At 39.5% G+C, this 22,951-nt stretch overlaps 1 protein-coding gene across 2 annotated transcripts in view; it reads left to right on the plus strand.

The window, feature by feature from the left end:
- The window catches only part of epb41l4a (erythrocyte membrane protein band 4.1 like 4A), a 523,500-nt gene that overhangs the window by 394,870 nt on the left and 105,679 nt on the right, over positions 1-22,951 (plus strand). For both annotated transcript variants that reach the window (XM_028804831.2, XM_028804832.2), the window contains exon 13: positions 11,941-12,065. In XM_028804831.2, coding sequence (XP_028660664.1) covers positions 11,941-12,065 — 125 coding nt within the window. The remainder of the gene's footprint in view (positions 1-11,940; positions 12,066-22,951) is intronic.

Below are 22,951 nucleotides of genomic sequence, written 5' to 3' on the forward strand. Positions count from 1 at the left end.
CCTGGGGGAGGCAGTGTCCCAAAGTAGTTGCCTTCCCCCATCGTTCCATCCTTTGAGCGTCCCGACCAAGTTGAGCTGATGAGAAATCCATCATCCATCACAATATTTATGGTAGTTTCACAATTCACAATGGCAAAAAGACTTTGACAAAGTGGACAGTTTTTGAACATTTTACAGTTACAACAGATAAGAAATATTATCTGTCAGTGTGTCATAGAGGATAATGGTGAAAAATTATGTGAGTAGTTTTACTGGTTCTGAAAAAAACGCATTTACAAGAGCATCAAATTTAAAAAAAAAAACTCTTGCAGAGTTTCTATCCAAAACTGTTAGAAGGTGTATGTGGCAGTGATGAAATGCCCTGTATGTTGTATGGTGTGTGCTTTCAATCAACATCAAACTACAAATGAGGAGTCAGGAGCTGGTGGTACTATAAATTGAGGAGACAAAGTCGGAGTCAAAGTCGGTGATATCATAAATTGTGGAATCAGATTCGAAGGTTTTCTGTACCAACTCCATGGCCCTGGCTCAGAGTGAATGAGAAGGAGCATAGGAGCTTATGAGCTCCTCCATATACTCTAGGTTCTGACCCACTGACTACTTCATAGCCAAGCATCATAGATCTGAACTTAATATGGAAGCCAGTGAGTGCAGTGTAGTGACCTGAAAACAGAAGTGACACATGCTAATCTAGGCTGGTTGAACACAAGAAATTGCTGCTGCCTTTTGAATCGTATGTAGTGCCATGGCAGTGTGTGCAGGTCCCCCTGCCAGTAAAGAGTTGCAGAAGTTCAGACATGACAAGACCAATGACTGATCAAGAATATAACTGTTATCCAATTTATTAGACTTACTAGTGTTGCTAAGAGGACTTCAATTTTTACAAATGGCCAGGAGGTTACAACTAATAACAAAAGGGAAAGGCAGAATTGTGGGCAAAAGAGAGGCACGAGTCAGAAAACCAGAGGATTTCTTAAAGGTCCAGACACAAAACCAGAACTTGTTATGTTACAGCCAGGGTTTCTTCTTTGACCTTTGTTTATTTTTTGATTTATTGTTATTTTTGTTGTTTTTGAGAAATTGCTTTTCATGTTTTTATTTTTATGTAATTTTGGTTAAAATTTCTTATGTTGATTTATTATTTAGTTTATTGATATAGGATATTTAAGTTGTTTGAATATGTTCCTTGTATTCTGTGGGTGGAACCCCCAGGAGACGGAGCCACCTTGATGTCACTTCTGAGGGACTGCCCTCTGCCTTAATATACAGTACAGGTTAGAAGAGATGGATTCCCTCACAGTGTCCTTGGAGTTTCGGGAGTAGAGATTTTTTTGTATCATGTGTATTACTGGCTTTTCTGGTTTTTGTGAATTTTTGCTACTGGTTATTAAATTTTACTATTGGATTGCGGATTTGTACTTGTTTGCTTTGAATTTCCTTTTTAGACATATCCTATTGCTTCTTTTTTACCTCTTTGCCCTATTTTGTTCTTCTCTTACTTATTTCACATTATTTTTTTTTTAATTTTAAGAACTCAGTTTTGTTTTTCAAGCCAGATTGGTTTACATTTCTTCATTTTGTTAATTTTGAACATTTAAAGTATTTTTTGAACTTTAAAAGCCAATCACCCTGTGGAGTTTGGGGTCAGCCTGCCTTGAGTAGTCTTTGGCCTGGTTTGTCCAGCTTTTTTTTTACGTTTTTAACCATGTTTCTGTCAACTATTCACAACAGAAACAAAGTCTGAAATTGGCAGATAGACCTACTGCTAAATAAAAGCAAAAGAAGACAAGATCAAGAGAGAGAAAGACTGGTCAAAAGTAGGACACTCTGTGTTGAGTGAAGCTATCTTATGTAGGATAAAAAAGTGAGGTCATAACATGATGAATGAAAGCTGCACAAAAGAGAATGTGAACAATACAGAAAACAAAAACAGTGGCATGGTGATGTAAGAGCCGTTAAGAAAAACATACAGAAATAATCATTAAAACGAAAGCAACATATGTCAAAACTGTACTAATAATTCTTAAGAGATGAACACAGAGTAATGTAACAAATAACACTCAAGAGTCATGGCAAAAATAATAACTTTTTGGAGAACATTTCTGTTCTCTAATAACATGTGGATATAATAGACATGTGAAAAAAGAGCAAAAAGACATTTTATTTATTGACAGAAAATATTTGGTATTTGCAGTGCAGCAACAAAGCAGTATAACGGTGTAAATTCTGATCCAGTGTATGAAATGTGCCTGTGAGGGAGACATTTCTGATTCAGATCAGACCGAGCAGTCACATAACAAAGCTAATGTGATAAATATAATGTGCTGCACTCGAGTGGTGTGAATGGCATTTGAATGAGATAAAGCGGACCTCTTGAGGAGAGGATACAAACCCAGACGAGACTGAACTATCCTCGTAGCTATTTATTCAGTTTAGCATAGCTGCAGAGACCTTTCGTTTGATGCTTTTATAAAGTACCTTGGGACAGTAGCACATTGAGAACTTATTTTTTTTAAATTTGACATCACTCCTACACCTCTGATGATATCATACAGTTTTTAGCATAATACATTGTGGACGATAAATCCTTACCCTGACCTTGGTAGAATTTACTTCGCCCCCAGAATTTGAAAATATTCACAAAGACACAGTTGTGTGCTTGTCAGACATGCACATGAAAATTCACTGTATTCTGTATATATGACAATAACTTGGAAGTTAAACTGAATTTGAATTATTGTTGGATAGAGATAAGCTATGCAGATACAATGCACTTAGTAAAGCAGTCCTCAGTGGCTGTAAAGAAATTGCCAGCCATCACTATGGGATAACACAGTGTGTGATTGGATCAATATTTTAAATATTTTTGCATTATCAAGGGTGCAAGCTTTATTATTATTATTTATTAAACAATAACAATGTATCTAATGACAATAAAAGTTTTCATTTGTCGAGAAAATTTGAAGCAGACAGAACTGAATGAGAAGGACCTGATAGATGAGAAAGATGTGGCTCCCTGTGGCCCTTTCTAGTAAAAGCTGAACATAGACTGATATAGACTATAGACTGATAGAGACTGTATGTATATATATATATATATGCGCCCGACCCGACACAGATTCACACGGAGGTACATGTAAAAATAAATAAACTTTTTATTTTCTTCACCAGTGGGGCACGTCTTCCCCGTGACATGGGGCAGAGTGGTGGCTCTGAGGCTAAGGATCTGCGCTGGTATCCCGAAGGTTGCCGGTTCGAATCCCCGTCACTGCCAAAAGAGATCCTGCTCTGCTGGGCCCTTGAGCAAGGCCCTTAACCTTTAATTGCTCCAGGGGTGCTGTACAATGGCTGACCCTGCGCTCTGACCCCAAGGGGTATGTGAAAACTACCAAATTCCTAATACAAGAAATTGTATAAGGCGAAATAAAGAACAAAAACAAAACAAAAAAACAAAAAAAACCCACAGGGACAACACAGTACAAAATACCAAAATAAGCATAAAAACCACACTCCTCTCTGGCACCACCACTCCTCCCGTCAAGCTTCGTCCTCCTCCTCCCAACTCCAGGTGTCCCGGGGGAGGTATTGAGCAGCTCATGGTTGCTCCCCTGGAACATACGTCGAAGGGGTGTCCCGCCACTATATATATATATATATATATATATATATATATATATATATATACAGTATATATATATATATATATATATATATATATATATATATATATATATATATATATATATATATATATATATATATATTGCATTATTTGACAGTAAACTATTTCAACTATTCTATGATCTGCTTCTCACAACTGAGGGCACCGTGGCGGATGTTAGCAGACTTGCTGGCCAACTACAAGCGTTACCTGGTAGGTAACCACCCATACAAACAGATTGTGACACAGACTACGAATGCCGTGAATGTAATTACCCCGAATTACATGCTGTCAAATAAATGAACCACACGCCATGGCGCAACGTTAGGGGCTTCACCTCTGGCGCTAACGTCCGAGGTTCGATTCCCGAGAGGGAGTGCAGTAGAGTGTGTACGCCTGATGAGCCCAGAATTAGGGCGAAACACGTGTCGCGTACTCTTTGCATTATTTGACAGTAAACTATTTCAACCATTCTATGATCTGCTTCTCACAACTGAGGGCACCATGGCGGATGTTAGCTGACTTGCTGGTCAACCACAAGCGTTACCTGGTAGGTAACCACCCATACAATCAGATTGTGACACAGACTACCGTGAATATATATTTATATATATATATATATATATATATACAGAATTACAGGTAGGAGGTAAGTGTATTAACATGATCACACGCAAGGAGATACTGTGTGGTTTATATGGGACGCAGAATGTTCCAGCATTCTGACAATAACAATGGGGGTAACTTTCCTGTTCTGCAATACAGGTCTGCACTCTGATATGCAAACAATCATACACACGGTAAATGTCCTTCTGTGGAAGGTCAGTCTATATGTGCTGCTTCTTTTTACTGTAATATAAAAAGGAGTATTATAGGCTTTTGCAGGGAGGTGTTAAGTGAGGCTTGATCGAGAATGCAAGTGCAGCGCAACACAAAGGAGAAATGCCTTATTCATGATTTAACACTAGAATCCCTGAAGTCTTTGGAAAAAGTCGTAATCCCGGGCCAACTTAAATTCCTTTGCACCCCTCCATTTGCGTCTTTTGTTTTGTAAATGTGTCGATCAGCACAAGCAGCAAGCAGCCTGCTATCCCATCACCCCACCGGACAGAGCTGAAGTCAGTCGCAAAATTCTCAGGGCTCAAGTCTGTTTTTCTGGGTGTGAGGTGCCTTGAGTTGTAGAGGGCAAATAATATATCGTTGTTTGGAGCACAGGCATTTCATGTGTGTTCCATGTCTACAATGATCTGTGTACGTGTAGGATGACAGGAAATGAGAGAAATGCAAGAATTGTTGAACACATACCTAAAACAGAAACTTTTTTCACGTTATAGTATGAATGACAAAATTTTGACATGAAGTGTATAATGTGTGAAGACTGAAGTCCAAATATCAAATAAGCACTTTCACAAAAGGTACAAATATAACAAAATGTGCTTTTGTTCAAGAATATAACCAAAGAAAAAGAAATCAGGTTAGGGTACGACGCTGACGTGACTGCTTGGGTGGTGCAGTGGTAAGAACTGCTCACTCATAATCAAGAGGTTGCAGGTTCGATTCTGGGCCCTCCCAATATTTACCATTTTGAGCAATGAGCTGCTCTTATTGTCTCTATTATAGAATAAAAACATACATTTGATTTGAGTCTGTAACAGCCGGTGTAAATTTATGGTACTTGAAAAGGTTAGCATTTTTTTTTTTATTCAGTTTTATTCTCTCAGTCACGTTCCCTCGCTCCCTGATCTGACACTGCTGTTTTTAAATAAAGATGTACTATAATAGAGGTGAACTCAGATGAGGATGAGGGTTCTTCATCAGAGAAAGAGAACCAATTAGCGCAGTGGACTGTAGAAGTTTAGGGACCTTCAAAAGTCAACCTGATGTTATTTTTCTAGAGTTAGGTGTATAGTCTGTGATAGGCCATGCTGTGCTGGCTGGCCTATTCTTGTCAAAACTGTCCTAATGCCTTATTATTCTAAACTCAAATTTGTATCAGACATTAGCTTGTCTCCTTGGAGATGTGAATTTTAAGTTTAAAGTAAAATATTTTTGGTAAGGAGTGCTATACAGAAAATAAAAATGTACTGAAATATACTTGATCTTGCCACAAGAACAAAGAAGAAGACGAGGAAGAAAAAGTAATGGAATGTAGCCCATCCCTATGGGCTATAGGAAATACTGGAAACTGTTGTTCTTTAGCTGAATAAATCCCTTTAAGACACACCTAATCATTGCAATGTGCTGACGTGCCGAATGGGGATTATTTTGTATCCACCTGCACTTGGTGTGACTGGAGGTAACAAAGAAGCAGATCAAAAGTATGAATAGGGGACTTCTTCAGAGACACTTCAATGTGACTACTGTTATTTCAAGAGTGAAGCCTAAAATGAACCAAATAAAATAGTTTATTTAACCAGTTAGTGAAGTGTGAATCTTTACTTGCTTGAGTGCTGCCTTAATTTTTGGGCCACGTGTAAAATAAATGCATGAGGACAGTCTGATTGGGACCCTGCACCTGAATAATGTTACTAAAAGAGAGACGACAAGACCAATGGCATCATGCACCAGATGTCTTCAAGCAAATAATAATCATTCAGTGTGCACTCTCATTAAACCACGTGAAGAAAGCAAACCTGAAACACACACATCACCTTTTTTTCAAGTGGTTTCATTTCAAGGATTAGCATTTGAAGCAACATCTGTGATTGTCAAATCTAGGACTTGTCTAATGAGGCAGACTGGCATATGAAGATAATATCCTTAAGGAGGAAGAATCAAACAGGCTTTAAAATGAGAAAAGAAATAGAAGATAACTCCATTATCAGTGAAAAAAAATCAATGCAAAATTGGGATTAAAAGAGGAAGATAACAGTTTTAACAGTAATGTCTGAATACTAACCTAAAAGTTGGCCTCTACAATGAAGGCAAAAAGTGCCCTGGGGAAAAATTCATGCATTCAGTTCTAGTGAAAGACTGAAGCATAACATTCTTAAACTTGCTGTATTCAAGTCTGGGTTTCAGGGGATCTTACTGTATCATGGGAGAGACCGACAAAAGGCAAAAACCAAACATGAATGGCGTTCCTGTCCACCATGAAACCCAACACACAAACACACACAACCGTCCTAATACTCATGGTGGGCCAGTATAGTGCCACCAGGTAATATCATCTGCATGTCAAAACCCAGAGGAAAACACACAAAGACAAGGGGTGAACATGCACGTTCCACACAGCTCTGCAAGCAGGCACAGTGCTGCCCACTCACTTTCAGGGAATTTGTTGTTCAAAAGTTGTACATGTTCATTATGAGTGTATTATTGTGTAAGATACTGTGGTGATCCTATTTTCCCCTTTTATACTCTTAATTGTGTAGGCCTTAATAAAATGTCTAAAACCCCATACACTTATCATTGTGTGATCAGATACTTTAGCACTTCCTCCCCACGTCCCTTCTACTTCTGCAACAGCAGGCAATTAGATAGAGTAAAGAAACAGGCTGGAGTTAATTTATACATTTAATTATGTATTATTGATAAAAATGCACAAAAATATTAAGGAAGCAGAATGTTGAAAAATGATACCCTTATAGCCTAAGCAGCAGTGCATCTTGCTTCCATAGGTGGCTCTCGGCTTATCTTCAGCCTAGCTTGCTTTGCTACCACATGGCCATTGAATGGAGTTTTGAAATAGGCCTGTCTCAATATGGCTTCCGGATTAGAGTTGTCTTCATCATGGTCTTCTCTTCATGGCCAGATGGTGAGAGAGAGAGAGAGAGAGAGAGGTAAAGGCAAAGTTTATACCAGTCTTACACAAAACACTAACCAATCAGATATTGTAGTACAGAATGTCCTCAGATTCAAAACAAATCATAAACAGCCATACTTTAGACCAATAGATTTAGAGTACAACTCATCCCATGGTATATAGTGGTTTGCCTCGTGAAATTGTAAGTGCATTTAATTTATAAAGCACATTTTAAAACAACCAAGGTTGACCAAAGTGCTGTACAGGAGTATATAAATTAAGAAAACAATAAAAAAATGAAATAATACAGCACAAATAGAATATGCTGTAGAATCACACATAAAAGAATACATTAACAAATTATTTGTAAGCCAAGGAAAACAAAAAGGTTTTCAAATTAGATTCAAAAAGCGTAATTGAAGTGGCTGACCTGATGATAAGAGGTGATGTGTTCCATAACTTGGGTGCTATGTAAGAAAAAGCACAACCACCCTTTGTTTTAGACCAGACAATGGAACTTCCGACATGTGCTGATCTGATGATCAGATATTGTATTCTAAAGTGAAGCATATTTTATATCTAAAAAATTATTAGTCAGCCCTTGCATTTAGTAATGGAGCTAATGGGTACCAGGGTCTCAATGTTAAAAGAAAGGCCTTAAAACTTTCCAAACATGTCTATTTTTCAAGACAAAAATATTGTTGATTATTAATCCGCCTCATGAGATTGCACACATATTGCAAAAACAGTGTATCCATGTCATTTTAAGAAGGAAAACAGCACATTTTTGTAAGATTCAACCATTTTCAAAAGCTGTGCACTTCACTTCATTGCTTCTCTTCACCCACAGTCTCCCCACACAGAAGCTTATTTTGTTTTTCACAAAGATATCAACCCCTGCTACCTGGTATTAACATGCACACGTGTGCCTAGCAGTGGTCTAGCAAGAGAAAGTTTGAGCATGCATGCAGCGTGCAATGAAGAGACAAGACTTGAACTGACTTTAAAGGCTTACGTAATATTTTAATCAAGTTTAACCTTAGTAAGTTTAGAACAGATGTTTTACCATAAGGCAGAGGGGTTCTGCAGAGCTGTCATTCCTGCCTCACAATGCCAGGGTATGCAAGTTTGCACGCTCTCCCTGTGTATTGACAGATGTTTTGGTATTAGTGAATGTCAGTGACTTTACCCACTCAGCAACAGCAACTCAGTATTCAATAAATGGTTCATGGAGCTTCAGTCTTTTTCATTGTGATTTAGTTTAAAGACACACTCTGCTTTTTTGGGCGTTGTTTTTATTGTGCATATGCACTACAGGCCACAGAAAGTGTGATGTGAAAGCAACTTGGCTGTTTCAAAAAGGCTTTTATTTAAAACTAGCTGTGCTTCCCATCTAAGACGGGTTGTAATCTAAGTAATCAATGTAGGCCTCAGCATTAACGTTTGCAGTGCATGTACTAATAAAATGCATTGCTTTGTCATTCCAACAGATGGTGCAGCACCAACATTTGTGGTAATAAAGTGCATTACTAAAAATATTTGTGATGTAAAATCTGTTGGAATGACAAAGCAATGCATTTGTCTCTGTTATATGCCATTTGGTAAGGGATTTGTAAAAGCAGTGTTAATGTCTGTGATGCACCATCTGTTGAAATGAAAAATGCAATATGATTTATCACTATTAATGTTTATGATGCACTGTCTGTGGGAACTACAAAGATATAGTAACCAGATGGACACAGAGACAGAGAGACACACGGACGCTTTTCCTTTTATTAAGGTGGATACAATGAAGTGTAATCAGAATAAATATGTTTTTTATTGTAATAAAATGTAATGGAAAATACTGAAAATGTAAAGTTTTATTGGTTTATTAAATCTATCAAAAATAATTGTAAAAAAGTTAATTTTACAGAAAAAAATGTTTTTGGCAAAATGCAACATATATTTTTTCACAAAATGCTATATACAAATACAGTATACAGTAATCCCTCCTCCATCGCGGGGGTTGCGTTCCAGAGCCACCCGCGAAATAAGAAAATCCGCGAAGTAGAAACCATATGTTTATATGGTTATTTTTATATTGTCATGCTTGGGTCACAGATTTGCGCAGAAACACAGGAGGTTGTAGAGAGACAGGAACGTTATTCAAACACTGCAAACAAACATTTGTCTCTTTTTCAAAAGTTTAAACTGTGCTCCATGACAAGACAGAGATGACAGTTCCGTCTCACAATTAAAAGAATGCAAACATATCTTCCTCTTCAAAGGAGTGCGCGTGAGGAGCAGATGTCAGAGAGATAGAGAAGAGCAAACAAATCAATAGGGCTGTTTGGCTTTTAAGTATGCGAAGCACTGCGGCACAAAGCTGTTGAAGGCGGCAGCTCACACCCCCTCCGTCAGGAGCAGAGAGAGAGAGAGAGAAAAACAAAGTCAAAAATCAATACGTGCCCTTCGAGCTTTTAAGTATGCGAAGCACCGTGCAGCATGTCGTTTCAGGAAGCAGCTGCACAAAAGATAGCAACATGAAGATAATCTTTCAGCATTTTTAGACTAGCGTCCGTATCGTCTAGGTGTGCGAACAGCCCCCCTGCTCACACCCCCTATGTCAGGATCAGAGAAAGTCAGCGCAAGAGAGAGAGAGAAAAGTAAGTTGGGTAGCTTCTCAGCCATCTGCCAATAGCGTCTCTTGTATGAAATCAACTGGGCAAACCAACTGAGGAAGCATGTACCAGAAATTAAAAGACCCATTGTCCTCAGAAATCCGCGAACCAGCAAAAAATCCGCGATATATATTTAAATATGCTTACATATAAAATCCGCGATGGAGTGAAGCCGCGAAAGGCGAAGCGCGATATAGCGAGGGATCACTCTATATGCATAAGCAATGAGTACATATAAATTTTCAAAGTATGATATATTAAAATAATACAAATTATGATTATAAAACAATAAAAGAGGAAAGTTAGGGACATCATCTTCCCAGAGTGCCTGCTTTCTTTTTAAGGTCTATGAAAGGTCAAAGTACACAAGAACAACATGCGAGAATTTGCAGGCTTCTCTCATGTTGCTTAGGAATAGCGTTTAGGACTCCGTCATCAGAAAAACATGGCAAAAATGAGATTCATGGAAGAGCAGCCGCACAGAAAGCACTTCCCCCTAATAAGAACTTGCGTACTCACCTTGCTTTATCACAAGTGGATGATCTTGAAGAGCTGTGATTCAGTGTTCTAGTTGGACCACACAGACTTCCTTATGAGAGGAGAGAAGCTCTCATGACATTTAACCTTTATTTTATGGTTTAGTGTTGCTTTGGTGCACCAACCCTTGGGTAGTTTATCATCACTGAAGGAACCATCAATGTGACTCTGTGTTCTTCTGGAAAATGTCAGACCATCCATTTAGTAACAAGTTCTCTTTGCTCAGATGGCACACACTTCACAGCACATCACCACTGGATTCTATGTTCACTCCATGGGTGAAGTGCAGAACACAGCCAGCCATCTTAGCTCCCTCAAGCGACTAGTCACATTTGTGGCAGTGGTCCCATTCCACGTTACTTACACTGTGGATTCATGACCCGAAGCTGAAGTGCAGCAAAATAATAAAGGTAGTCAATGATCCATACATAAAGTCACATCTACATTAGAATTGTTGAAGAAAAAAGAGTGTTTGCGATGGCCTAGTCAAAATCCAGACATAAAGCCCATTGAAATCCATCCATCCATCCATCCATCCATTTTCCAACCCGCTGAATCCGAACACAGGGTCACGGGGGTCTGCTGGAGCCAATCCCAGCCAACACAGGGCACAAGGCAGGAAACAATCCTGGGCAGGGTGCCAACCCACCGCAGGCCCATTGAAATATGGTGGTAAAACAAAACTAATTTGTAAATGAAAAGCATCCACATCAATGAGATGAATTAGTTTTGTAAAGAGGAATGGATTCAATTTTTTCCACAGCACTGTAAGAGTCTTATCAGTTACAACAAAGGCACAACTAGACTGAAAGAGGAGTGGGGTACCATGGTGAACCCCATGTAATTAGTTGACATGAAAATAATCAAAAAGTCAAAAAAAAAAATAATGAGTCCGTCTTCACAAAAGGGAGTCAAAAAAGCTGAAGATGGCAGTGTATCTGGTTTTATGTGGCCCAGGCAGTAAGGGGCGGGTGCAGGTGGGCGGGTGACAGAAGTGACGTCAGAGGTGTTAAGGCTGTCAGTCTGTAAAGGGAGGAAGAGAAAAAGCATTATGCAACAGCGCCAACCCCTGGTTTGGAGGGTAGTTACCAACACCAGAGCCTTTAAGCTGTCTGACACTCTTTAAAATATTGCATAATTTTCTCTAATAAATAAATATTGAAATATTGTATTTTATTAGTATTATCTTTTGGATGATAACATACACTTCAAAAAATATACAATAGTGTAGAAAATGTGAAATCTTCCGGTAAACAGTCGGCAGTTACAAGTCAATCAAAGTGCGCATCAGTAAATTTATTTAAGAAGAGTTTGTGTTTGTTTGTTTTATTTAGTGGGAAAACAGCACTACAGATGGGTAAAGATTCTACTCTTCAGCTGCCACGACCAGATTTACAAGTGCCTAGAGCTCGGAGCAAGACTTACCCGAAAAGGACGGCTCAGTCATCTCAACAAGCAGGTGGGCTTAACAGCAGGTGCTAACAATCCGAGGCCTGGAGCCTATTCAGTAACACTGTCTCTTTTGAAACTTTATTCCTGAGCTTTTATCTTCACTGTCATTAACACACAAGTCTAAGAGTCAGTGCATGTGCAGTTATCAAGTGGTGTTAATAAAAATTGTTTTCAGTTCCATTCTGCACCATACATATTTATGTTTCTGAATGGTGCACACATACTGTTAGAAACATAGTCTGGACAAGTGTGAATATTTCAGTAAGCAAAAAGTAAAAGAGTATATATACATTATCATGAAATTTTCAGACACGGGTGCAAAGGTTGGGGTGCCAAGTTAGCTTTACTGGCATTTTTTTAAGCAAAAAGTCCAAATACCAACATGAGCATTTGCTGAGAGGTCCATCTCCCCTGCCGTTCTCAGGACAAAAGACAACTTCCTTTATTCGGCCGTCTGGTTTTACAGGCCCTGGCCCAGAAAGGACATGGCTTACATTGCCCCATGGGGGGTTAGGCCCCCTGTCCTTGTGATGGCTCAGTGTGCCAAAGGAAACAGGAGACATTGTTAATGATAGCGCCCCCTCCTGCTTCAGGGTGGTATTAGTGTACTTACCAGAGCCTTCTGGGTGGTCCCTAAACACATAACAGAATACCTTATTACATATTATAGCCAGGGGTATAAAAGAGAAAAATCATTTTAAGCCAAACTTGTAAAATTTGATGTCAGAGTTCCAGGTCGATTTACACCTGATTTAATAATAGTTCCGGTGCTCTGTGAAATATGAATTGCTGTTGTACAACGATGCCTTCTGTTCATAATTCTGTTGCTCCACAGCATTTTTAAACATGTCTCCTTTTAACTTGATTTTTAAAAATTAACAAAATAACTTTTGTAAACTGAAAGAAAAGTACACTCCTATTTCCGGTGCATTCCAAACATTTCCGTGAAGTTGCTACTTGAAAGAACTGAATTGCAAAACAGTTGATTTTGTGAATCTACTGCAGATGTGTAATATTTCCTTAAATCTCAAGTTTCAGTCTGGCACCATGATATGACTATCTATCTATCTATCTATCTATCTATCTATCTATCTATCTATCTATCTATCTATCTATCTATCTATCTATCTATCTATCTATCTATCTATCTATCTATCTATCTATCTATCTATCTATCTATCTATCTATCTATCTATCTATCTATCTCTTTCACACAGTGATGTTATAGTGCTACAGGTTCTAGTAACACTCAATGCTATGCACAGATTGAATTTGTTAATATGAACATAACAGTGCACTCTGAAGCACATTGAGCAGTCAGTCTAAAATAATTATTAAAATGATAAGGTAACACTTTAGTTTAGGTATTGCAAAAATGTATCCATTACTTATTTACTCTTATGTAACAACACTTTAACAAACACTTTGTTTGGTTTTAATGACATTTCTAAAGCATCAGTAAAATGTGTTTATTCATGTCTGTGTGTAGTGAGCCTTTTGTGTGCTGGTAAAATTACTTAAGAATATGAAGGTTTCACAGATCTTATGCTGAAGTGTGCAATATCATCAGATATACGTCTCACTTAAGCCATCTCTGACCATTCTAGAGTGAAGTTATTTTAGAAATCCACATTACACAGACATGGACAACCACTTTACTGATGCTTTGTAAGTGTCATTAAAACCAAAAGAAGCCTTTATTAAGGTCTTGTTACATAAGAGTAAATGAGTAATAGTTATATTTTTCCAGTACCTAAACTAAAGTATTACCAATTAATTATTTTCTAAATGTGTCCAAAATAATATATGCAAATAGCATAAGAGCAGTTTTGATGAGAACAGGCCCTTCCAGGCACATCACCCCCTATTCTCGTAACGTTTGTGAAATCTCAAGTCATGTTTTGAAAGTTGTGGTGTCCACCACCCATTTGGAGGTTTACTCCACATATCTAAAGCTCTCTAAGTGAATTAAGATCTTCTAATGTCTGCATGAAATGTACTCTGAAACAGTTTCCATCTGTGCCCTTGTAATCTGGTCAAAGAAATAATTTTGAAGTATCAATTGGAATCCACTCTATTAAGCCTCTTTATAATTTTGAACATCATGTCTCCTCTTAATGTCTGTTTTTTAAACCGATTCTGCTCTTACAGTCTTTCCTCATAGCTCATGCCATGTAGTGCTGGAATCAGCTTGGATGTTCTTTCCTGGACTTTCTCTAGTGCTGTTGTAGTTTTTACATTTGTTTCTTTTTGTTAAACTGAGCCAAGAACTGCAGGTGATATTGCAGATGAGACCTCACAAGTGTGTTATATAGCTTAAGTATAACCTCTCCTGACTTGTACCCCACACATCGGACTATTCAGCCTAACATCTCATTGGCCTTCTTAAAAGCTTCTGTATACTGTCTAATCTTTAACATTTGGACAGATTTAAGGAAATCATCTCTGTTCATTCTTGTTGAATTGCAAGTAGCTTGGGGACCTTCAGACCGGATTTGTTCTTATCCATTAGTGGCTGTTTGCTAGCCTCAAAGACTGGAGCTGAACGAGCCTGTATAAGGTGTGAAGTAAACACATGTTAAAAAAAACAAAACAAGAAAACGCATCGATACAAGTCTATTGAGGGGGCATACTCTCCAGCTGCAGCCACAGGTTTTATAAAATGGCCTGCATTTCTTATCCCATGCATGTCACCCAACTCGTTCTCACCATCTGTGATTGTCTGCATTTTCAGAGCCTTCTGTATTAAGTACGTCATTCCTAATTTTATCCCCTTATTCCTAAGAAAGTATTAACACATTTCTTTCATAACTGACCGTTAAGTTCCATTGCGGGGCGGCACGGTGGTGCAGTGGGTAGCGCTGCTGCCTTGCAGTAAGGAGACCTGGGTTTGCTTCCCGGGTCCTCCCCGCGTGGAGTTTGCATGTTCTCCCCGTGTCTGCGTGGGTTTCCTTCCACAGTCCAAAGACATGCAGGTTAGGTGCATTGGCGATTCTAAATTGTCCCTAGTGTGTGCTTGGTGTGTGTGCATGTGTGTGTGTGTGTGTGTCCTGCAGTGGGCTGGCACCCTGCCTGGGGTTTGTTTCCTGCCTTGTGCCCTGTGTTGGCTGTGATTGGCTCCTGCAGACCCCCGTGACCCTGTAGTCAGGGTATAGCGGGTTGGCTAATGGATGGATGGATGGAAGTTCCATTGCTTATATTCATTTAGCGTAATATAATTAATAAATAGTTCCATTTATGTTAAGTAGCTGAAGAAACAGTTATGAAACGTGTTCACTCACTTTCTATTTCTGTTTTATAACAATTTAATTGAAGGACGTCAATTAGTAGCCGTCATAACATGGAATTAAAATAGTTGTGAGTTTGTAATCATGAACTAATTACATTTTTAGATTCTTAATTTCTTACTTAAGAAAAAAGCAAAACAGAGTATCCTTCCTTTCTTTTCTGGATGGCACATGTTGATCAAATATTTGCCTTGGCCTGAGGGGCATCCTTTAGAGAATCCTGGGTTTCATTTTTCACGTAGCTTATTCATATCCTAAGAAGATTATTAAAGGCACTAAATATTCTGTGTCTAAATTTGGCAACACATCAGTTCCACAAAGCTTTAAAAAGAATTTAAAGATCTCTGATATTTTCTGACATCTGTCAAAACAATTTGATGTTTTAAAAAGTCATTTCAGCTATATTCGTAAAAATCTGCAAAGGCACAACTGTCACTTAATTTTCTTGTTCGTTTTTAATCCCCGTTCAATGGCAGGTTCCTACATGACCATAATATTCTAACAACATTAAGTCAAAATATGACATAATCTGAACAACAAAAAAAAATTAAATAAAAAAGACTTTATGCTGTTTACCTCTGGCAGGGCCATACACTTCAGGGCTAAATTCTTATGTCAAAACATCTCCGGGGTTTAATCGTATTTTTCCCAGAACTGTTTCTGCTCTTGCTCATTCTATGCACTGCATAACTTTGAACGTACCTATTGATGCTTTTGCATAAGCTTTACTTTGAATTTCGCTTTGCTCAACTGTACTGTGTGTCTGTGTTTGTTTTGTCTGGGATGGGGGCTTAAAAGGGGGTCAACTTTGGAAATTATTACAAAATGAAAAAGACTGGTCAAATGGAGCGGAGTGAAATAAGCATATCGAGAATGATGAGATAGGTAGGACATGTATGGCATGTGGATGACACAGAAACTGAGTGGAAAGATGGTTTCCATTAGGAAGAAGAAGAGCAGGAAGGCCAAGAAAGAGGTGGAAAGATATGGTGATAGAGGGAGCAAGAGGAAGAAACCTGAATAGAGAGAAGTGGAGGACGCTTTATAACAGGCAGGGATGCAACGTCTTAAGACAATGGATGCGTGGCTGACTAATTAACTGACTAGTAAAAACACGCACTTCTATGGCCCTTAAATCAAATGCAAATGAAAGTCAAGTTCAAAAAAACGAGATGGTGAGAGTTCTTTTGTTTTCAGGTTAGCTCTTTCAGTTCCTCTAGACGTGACAATGTATTTTATAACTTCCAGAGGATTATCTAGAGCAGTGGTTCCCAAAGTGGGGGTCGCGACCCTCTGGGGGGTCGTGAGACATTGGGGGGGGGGGGTCGCGAGATGATTTCCAAGAAATCAAATACTTTTTAAAAACTTTTTAGAAATGAATTAATTTAATTTTTTAGAAATAACATTTTATTCATAACTAAAAAAAGATAAAAACTAGTAGTTAATAGTTACATTTAAAAAAACATGCAAATTAAAAAGCCATCAGACTGTCTTGGAGCGAGTGCGTCGGTGTGTGTACAGACGGTGCTGGAGTGATGCTGGGGAAAAAGAAAGGTCTTAAAGCAAGAGTCTTGCAAGTGGCGCCTCACGTAAAATTCACGCATTGTATTATACACAGAGAAGCTCTTGCGAGCAAAACACTTGACCCAGAACTTAAACGTGTTCTTGAGACTTCGATAAAAATGGTCAACAATATAAAAGCGCATCCACTCAATATCAGACTGTTTGCCACTCTCTGTAACGAACTGCGATCGGAGCACGAATGCTTGCTTTTCCATACAGAAGTCAGGTGGCTTTCGCGAGGGAATGTGCTCTGCCGCCTGTTTGAGCTGCGGGACGAAGTGCGCTTATTTCTGATGGAGCATGGGTCCCAGCTCGCTGATCACCTCACTGATCCTGACTGGTTAACAAGGCTAGCGTATTTGGCTTGCATATTTGAAAAACTGAATGGACTTAATATGTCATTTCAAGGTGAGAACACACACATAATTTCGCTAAATGATAAAATCCACGCATTGAAGAGAAAACTTGAGCGCTGGACTGAGCGAGTTTAAATAGGAAGGATTGATATGTTTTCTGAGCTGGATGAAAAAAGTTATATGGTTGTTAGAGCGTTATGTTCTTTTTTGTTGTCATGCTCTTGTTTGGATAAGATATTTTGTTGAAGTTAAACAAATGAGTAAATTACTATTAAAAAAAATTCTATGGTTGTTAGACCATTGTGTTCTTTCGTGTTGTCATTCTCATGTTTGGATAGGCCTATTGGCGCATGTGCACTGTTGCGCGCAACATTTGTATATTTTAACCACTTCCGAGGATAGTGGGGGTCACGAGTCACTGGCACGGTTATTTTGGGGGTCGTGAGCTGAAAAGTTTGGGAACCCCTGATCTAGAGGAAGCTGAACTTTTATATTTTAGCATCGCACCATTAAAAATACAGCTTGACATTGATCACATTGCTGATGTAACTTTGCAAAACAGTGATCTTCAAAGAAACATTGATCTAAGGAAGTAAAAGCAATACTGTATTTTTATATGGTCAGATGTTTCAACTATTTGATTTCTATAAGTATACTAGCTAAATACCCAGTGGCTTCGCTCACTGAGTGCAAGGGAAAAAACTAAAATGTAGTATTTATAAAATAAGTTTGTTAATTACCAATGTTATTTTTGAACAAATAAAGAGCATTAGAAATAGAACATATAGCACATAGAAATTATATAAATATTAATTATTAAGTAGTAAAACATTTTGATAAAAGAATTTGAAGAAGATATAAGAAGCATATAAATTATTAAACAGTCAAACATTAACATTTAAGAAGTAAAGATACACTGAGTACTACTGCAGTGGTTTCGGGCAAACTACCTGCTTGACAACCGTGCACTATGTGCCTGTGATTTAAGAGAAAAATTATTCTGAGAAATGTGGACGCTGCCTTTCCATGCTTAACAGGCAGAAGGTCCAAACAATTCCCAAGTCCAATACTTAACATGAAGAGGTTGGTACATCTTTTTAGATGTAAACCCTCCATCTTCTTAAAAGAATTCATCACAAAAGCAATCTTGAATGTTGCGGGGTTTTAGTGACCCGAATTCATCTTAAGGGACAGTAAGTAGCCGTGCATCGCAATTTAGCAAGAGAGTCCCACTTCAACAGCGCTGATTACCCTCATTCGCAAAGATTTCCACTGTACCAGGAGCCGACGAGGCACTTGAAGTGTGACAAACAGTGCGAGAAGAGAGGACACTGCCCGAAACTGTGAAGCTGTTGACCCAGAGGAAAAGCCGGACATTTCCAGCCTCCCAGTGTCCACTTTGTTCTTACGACCCCTCGCCGATGAAGGCGGTCTCATCTTCACATTGTTTACAGCTCGGTGCAGTTAAAAAGTAGAAAGACGCAAAGCTGTTTTCTTCATCTCTTGTACTATCAATTACTGCGAATTAAAAAAAAGTTACAATGTGGCAGTTTTCTCTGTGAGAACGCGCCTGGCGGCGGACGGCTCAGCGCTGGAGTCCAGAGAGGAGGGCTGGGAGAGGGCGACGCGGGTGGAAAGTTCTATGGTGATTAGTTCCTATATTAAAATAATGTTCTGTGGCCATACGTAATTTCCGTTACCCGTGGTCATACGTCATTTCCGTTTCAAACACGAAAAGAATTTTATTTATATAGATATGTATATGAATTGAGTACTTGATTGTAGCGTTACACTGTATTACACAGTAAGTGTAAGGTAATAACACCTCGTTACTCTGTAGTTGTACAGGTAACTACATGTAAGTACAATGTATTTGGGACACCTCATCTAAAGTGATACCAAAGATTTTCTGCTCTGATGAAACAAAAATTGAGGTAAGAGTAGGTGCTGCTCATCACCTGCCTAATGCCATTTCTACGGTGAAGCGTGGTGACAGCAGCCTCATGCTATGGGGTGCTTCTCAGAGGCAGGGACAGGGAGACTGGTCAGCATTGAGCCAAATGTAGGGCGGTTCATGAAAAAAATCCTGCTCTAGAGTGCACACGACCTCAGACTTGGGCAACGGTTCACCTTTTAACACCTGAAGCATACAGCCAAGATGATGCTAGAGTGGCTTCGAGACAAGTCTCTGACTGTCCTTAAGTGGGCAAGCCAAAGCCCAGGTTTAAAGTTCACAGAGCATCCATGGAGAGACCTGAAGATGGCAGTTTACAGATGCTTCCCATCAAGTCTAATGGAGTCTGAAAGGATCGGTCAGGAAGAATGGGACACATTGCCCAAATCCAGGTGCTCAAAACTTATAGAGATTTACCTAAAAAAACTCAAAGCTGTAATTGCTGTGAAAGGGGCTTCTATTAAGTGCTGAATTAAGGGTCAGAATACTTACATGAATGAGAGAGCTAAGTTTTTGATTTTTAATGAATTTGCCAACCTTACTGAAAACATGTTTTCACTTTCTTATTATAGGTTTTTGATTGTAGATGGGCAAAAATGCCAAATGCCATTTAAAATTAAAATCTACAACTCAGTAAAGTGGCAGAAACTGACAGTGGTGTAGATACTTTCTGAATCCACTCTGCCAGATGTGGTGCTTTCTATTGAATCTCAGATGTTGTTTCCCTCCTGCAATTTTACAGTGAATGGTGAAACAAGAAATAAAAGCATGTAGTGAGGGACAGTTCTTTGGGGAAAAATGTCTTGTTAATGAGAAAGGTCAGAGGAGAATGGGCAGACTCATTGAAGCTAAGCAAAAGGCCATACATACTCAGATAACAGCTCTTTATGACAGTTGAGTGCAGAAGGGCATCTCTAAATGCAAGGTGCATCAGACATTCAAGCAAATGGGCTACAGCTGGCTACCACTGTTGTCAGGCAAGAAAGGAAAAAGTGGCTGCAACGAGCTAGAATTGACTGAAGATTGGGAAAATGTTGCTGTATCTGTCTTAATAGGTTCATCTAAATGGTAGAATCGGAATTTGGCTTTATAAGCTACTTTGTTTTGAGTCAATCAAGAAAGCAGGGGATAGTGTAATGGTTTAGGAAATGTCCTCCTGGCACAGATTAAGCCTCTTAATACCAGTTGAGTGTCATTTAAATGCCACTCAGTTGATTGTATGTATCCCTTTATGGCCACAGTTTATCTTTTTAGTAATAGATATTTCTAGCAGAATAATGTGCCCTGTAGCAAAGCATCACATCATTTCAAGCTGGTTCTATGAAGTGCCATGGGCTTTACTCCAGTGACCAGCATGAACACAAAGATCTCAATCCAACAGAGTGCCTATGGGATGTTAGAGAGAGAGAGAGATTAGGAGCAGGTACTGATACAGCGCATTGCCGCACCCACCATATGACAGACAAACCACCTCAGGGTCCCAGATTAGGACCCGAGTGCAGCCATGTTAGTGAATGAGAAATTCACAGCGTGAGTGTGGGGCTGAAATCTCTTCAGGAAAACCATGATGCTGTTGGGCCAGCATGAGCCAAAGTCCTGAGGAACGTTTCCTGCATCTTATTAAATCCATGCCTCAGAGAATTCAAGCTCTTCTGGAAGAAAAAGTGCTGGAATAGTCGATCTAATAAATTGGCCACTGAGTGTGTATTTACACTTCCTGGAGCCTCCTTGTCATAAGTGGATACAAGTCAAGTCAAGTTGGGGAGCATGCACTGGTACAGTGCGTTGCTGCACCCACTACACGACAAAACAACTCGGGATCCTGGTTGGCAACCCCCCAGGCAGACACGCGGTCCAGTCCCACCCTCTGGAAATGACCGTCTATCTGCCGCAGCCAGGTGTTACGTGGGCGACCCCTTGGCCTGGTCCAGCCAATCGGGTCCCCAACAATGAGGATCTTACGAGCTGGATCACCCTCGAGGAAACATGCCACATGGCTGTAGTGGCATGACTGACGCTTCCTCACAATGTAGGTAATGTGCCTCATTCGGGACTCCATGAACAACCACCCATTCGACACAAAGTCAAACCAGCGGTACCCAAGGATTCTCCGGAGAGACACAGCACCAAAGGAGTCCAGTCTTCATCTCAGGTCACTGGATAGCATCCACGTCTCGCAACCATATAGCAAGACAGGAAGCACCAGGACTCTAAAGACTTGGACCTTCATCCTTTTGCATAGATATTGGGAGCGACACACACACCTTTCCAGTGACCTCATGACCCCCCATGCTCTCCCAATCCGTCTACTGACTTCATAGGAAGAGTCACCAGAGACATGATTGTCACTGCCAAGTAAAGTAAACCTCTCGACAAGGTCAACACTCTCTCTGCAGACAGACACACTGCTGATGGCTGTGCCCAAGAGGTCATTAAAGGCCTGATGTTGGTTTTTATCAGGACACTCGCAAGCCCAGACACTCAGACTCCTCACTCAGTCTCTCGTGCGCCCCGATCAGAGACTCCATTGACTCCAAGAAGATCACAGTGTCATCAGCAAAGTCAAGATCCGTGAATCTTTCAACAGATGCCACACAGCCACTGGACCCCACAACTTTGCCCAACATCCAGTCCATACAAGCATGAACCAGAGTAGGAGCAAGAACACACCTCTAACAAACCCCAGAATCAACTGAGAAAAACACAGAGGTCCTGCCTCCACTGTGCACAGCACTCACAGTACCAGTGTACAGGCCAGCCATGATATCCAGCAACCTCGAGGGGATCCCACGAATCCTCAGGATGTCCCACAGGGCATTTTGATCAACTGAGTCAAACGCTTTATGAAAATCGACAAAGGCTGCAAAGAAACTCTGCCGATATTCACGTTTGCGCTCCATGAGAACCCTCAGTGCCAGGATGCGATCGATTTTTTACACCTAAGAAGTCTGCCACCGATCGCATCCTAAGTGCATACAGTGCCTTTAAAACATACTCGTTTGTTGGAGGTTTTCACATTTTATTATTATACATCATTGAATCACAGTGGATTTAATTCATTTTTTGACACTGATTAGAAGAAAAAGACTACTTATTGTCAAAGTGAAAACAGATCTCTACAAAGTGGTCTAAATTAATTACAAGTATGAAATACAGAATAATTGAATAGCTAAGTATTCACTCTCTTTAATTTGACACACTTCAATTCTCACTAGTGCAGCCAATTGGTTTTAAAAGTCGCATAAAGAGTTCAATTGAGATCACCTGTCAAGTTATTTCAGCTGACTGGAGTCTTATCTGAAATCTCCAACTTGTGGTGAGGCAGTATGGTGGTCTGACCTACACAAGGAAGACAAAAGAACACTCCAAACAACTCTAATAAGATATAATAACAATAATAATAATAACAATAATAATAATAATAACAATACTAATAAGAGAGGCCACCAAGAGACCCAGGAGATCTCTGAAGGAGTTACAACCTACAGTAGCCGAGATTGGAAGGACAGTGCTGACAGCATTTTTAGCCTGGGCACTTCAACAGATGGGAGAGGGGCAAAGAGAAAGCCCCTGTTAAAAAAGAAAAAAAAAAACAGAGAAGGTGCCAGTAGGCACATGGGAGACTCTGAAGTCAGCTGGAAGAAAGTGCAGTAGTCTAATGAAACCAAAATGGAGTGTTTTGACCAACAGAGTAAACATAGTACAGAGTAAACAGTTCACATTATCAAAAACA

This window comes from Erpetoichthys calabaricus, chromosome 7 (assembly GCF_900747795.2).
Source record: "Erpetoichthys calabaricus chromosome 7, fErpCal1.3, whole genome shotgun sequence".
Classification (NCBI taxonomy): Eukaryota; Metazoa; Chordata; class Cladistia; order Polypteriformes; family Polypteridae; genus Erpetoichthys; species Erpetoichthys calabaricus.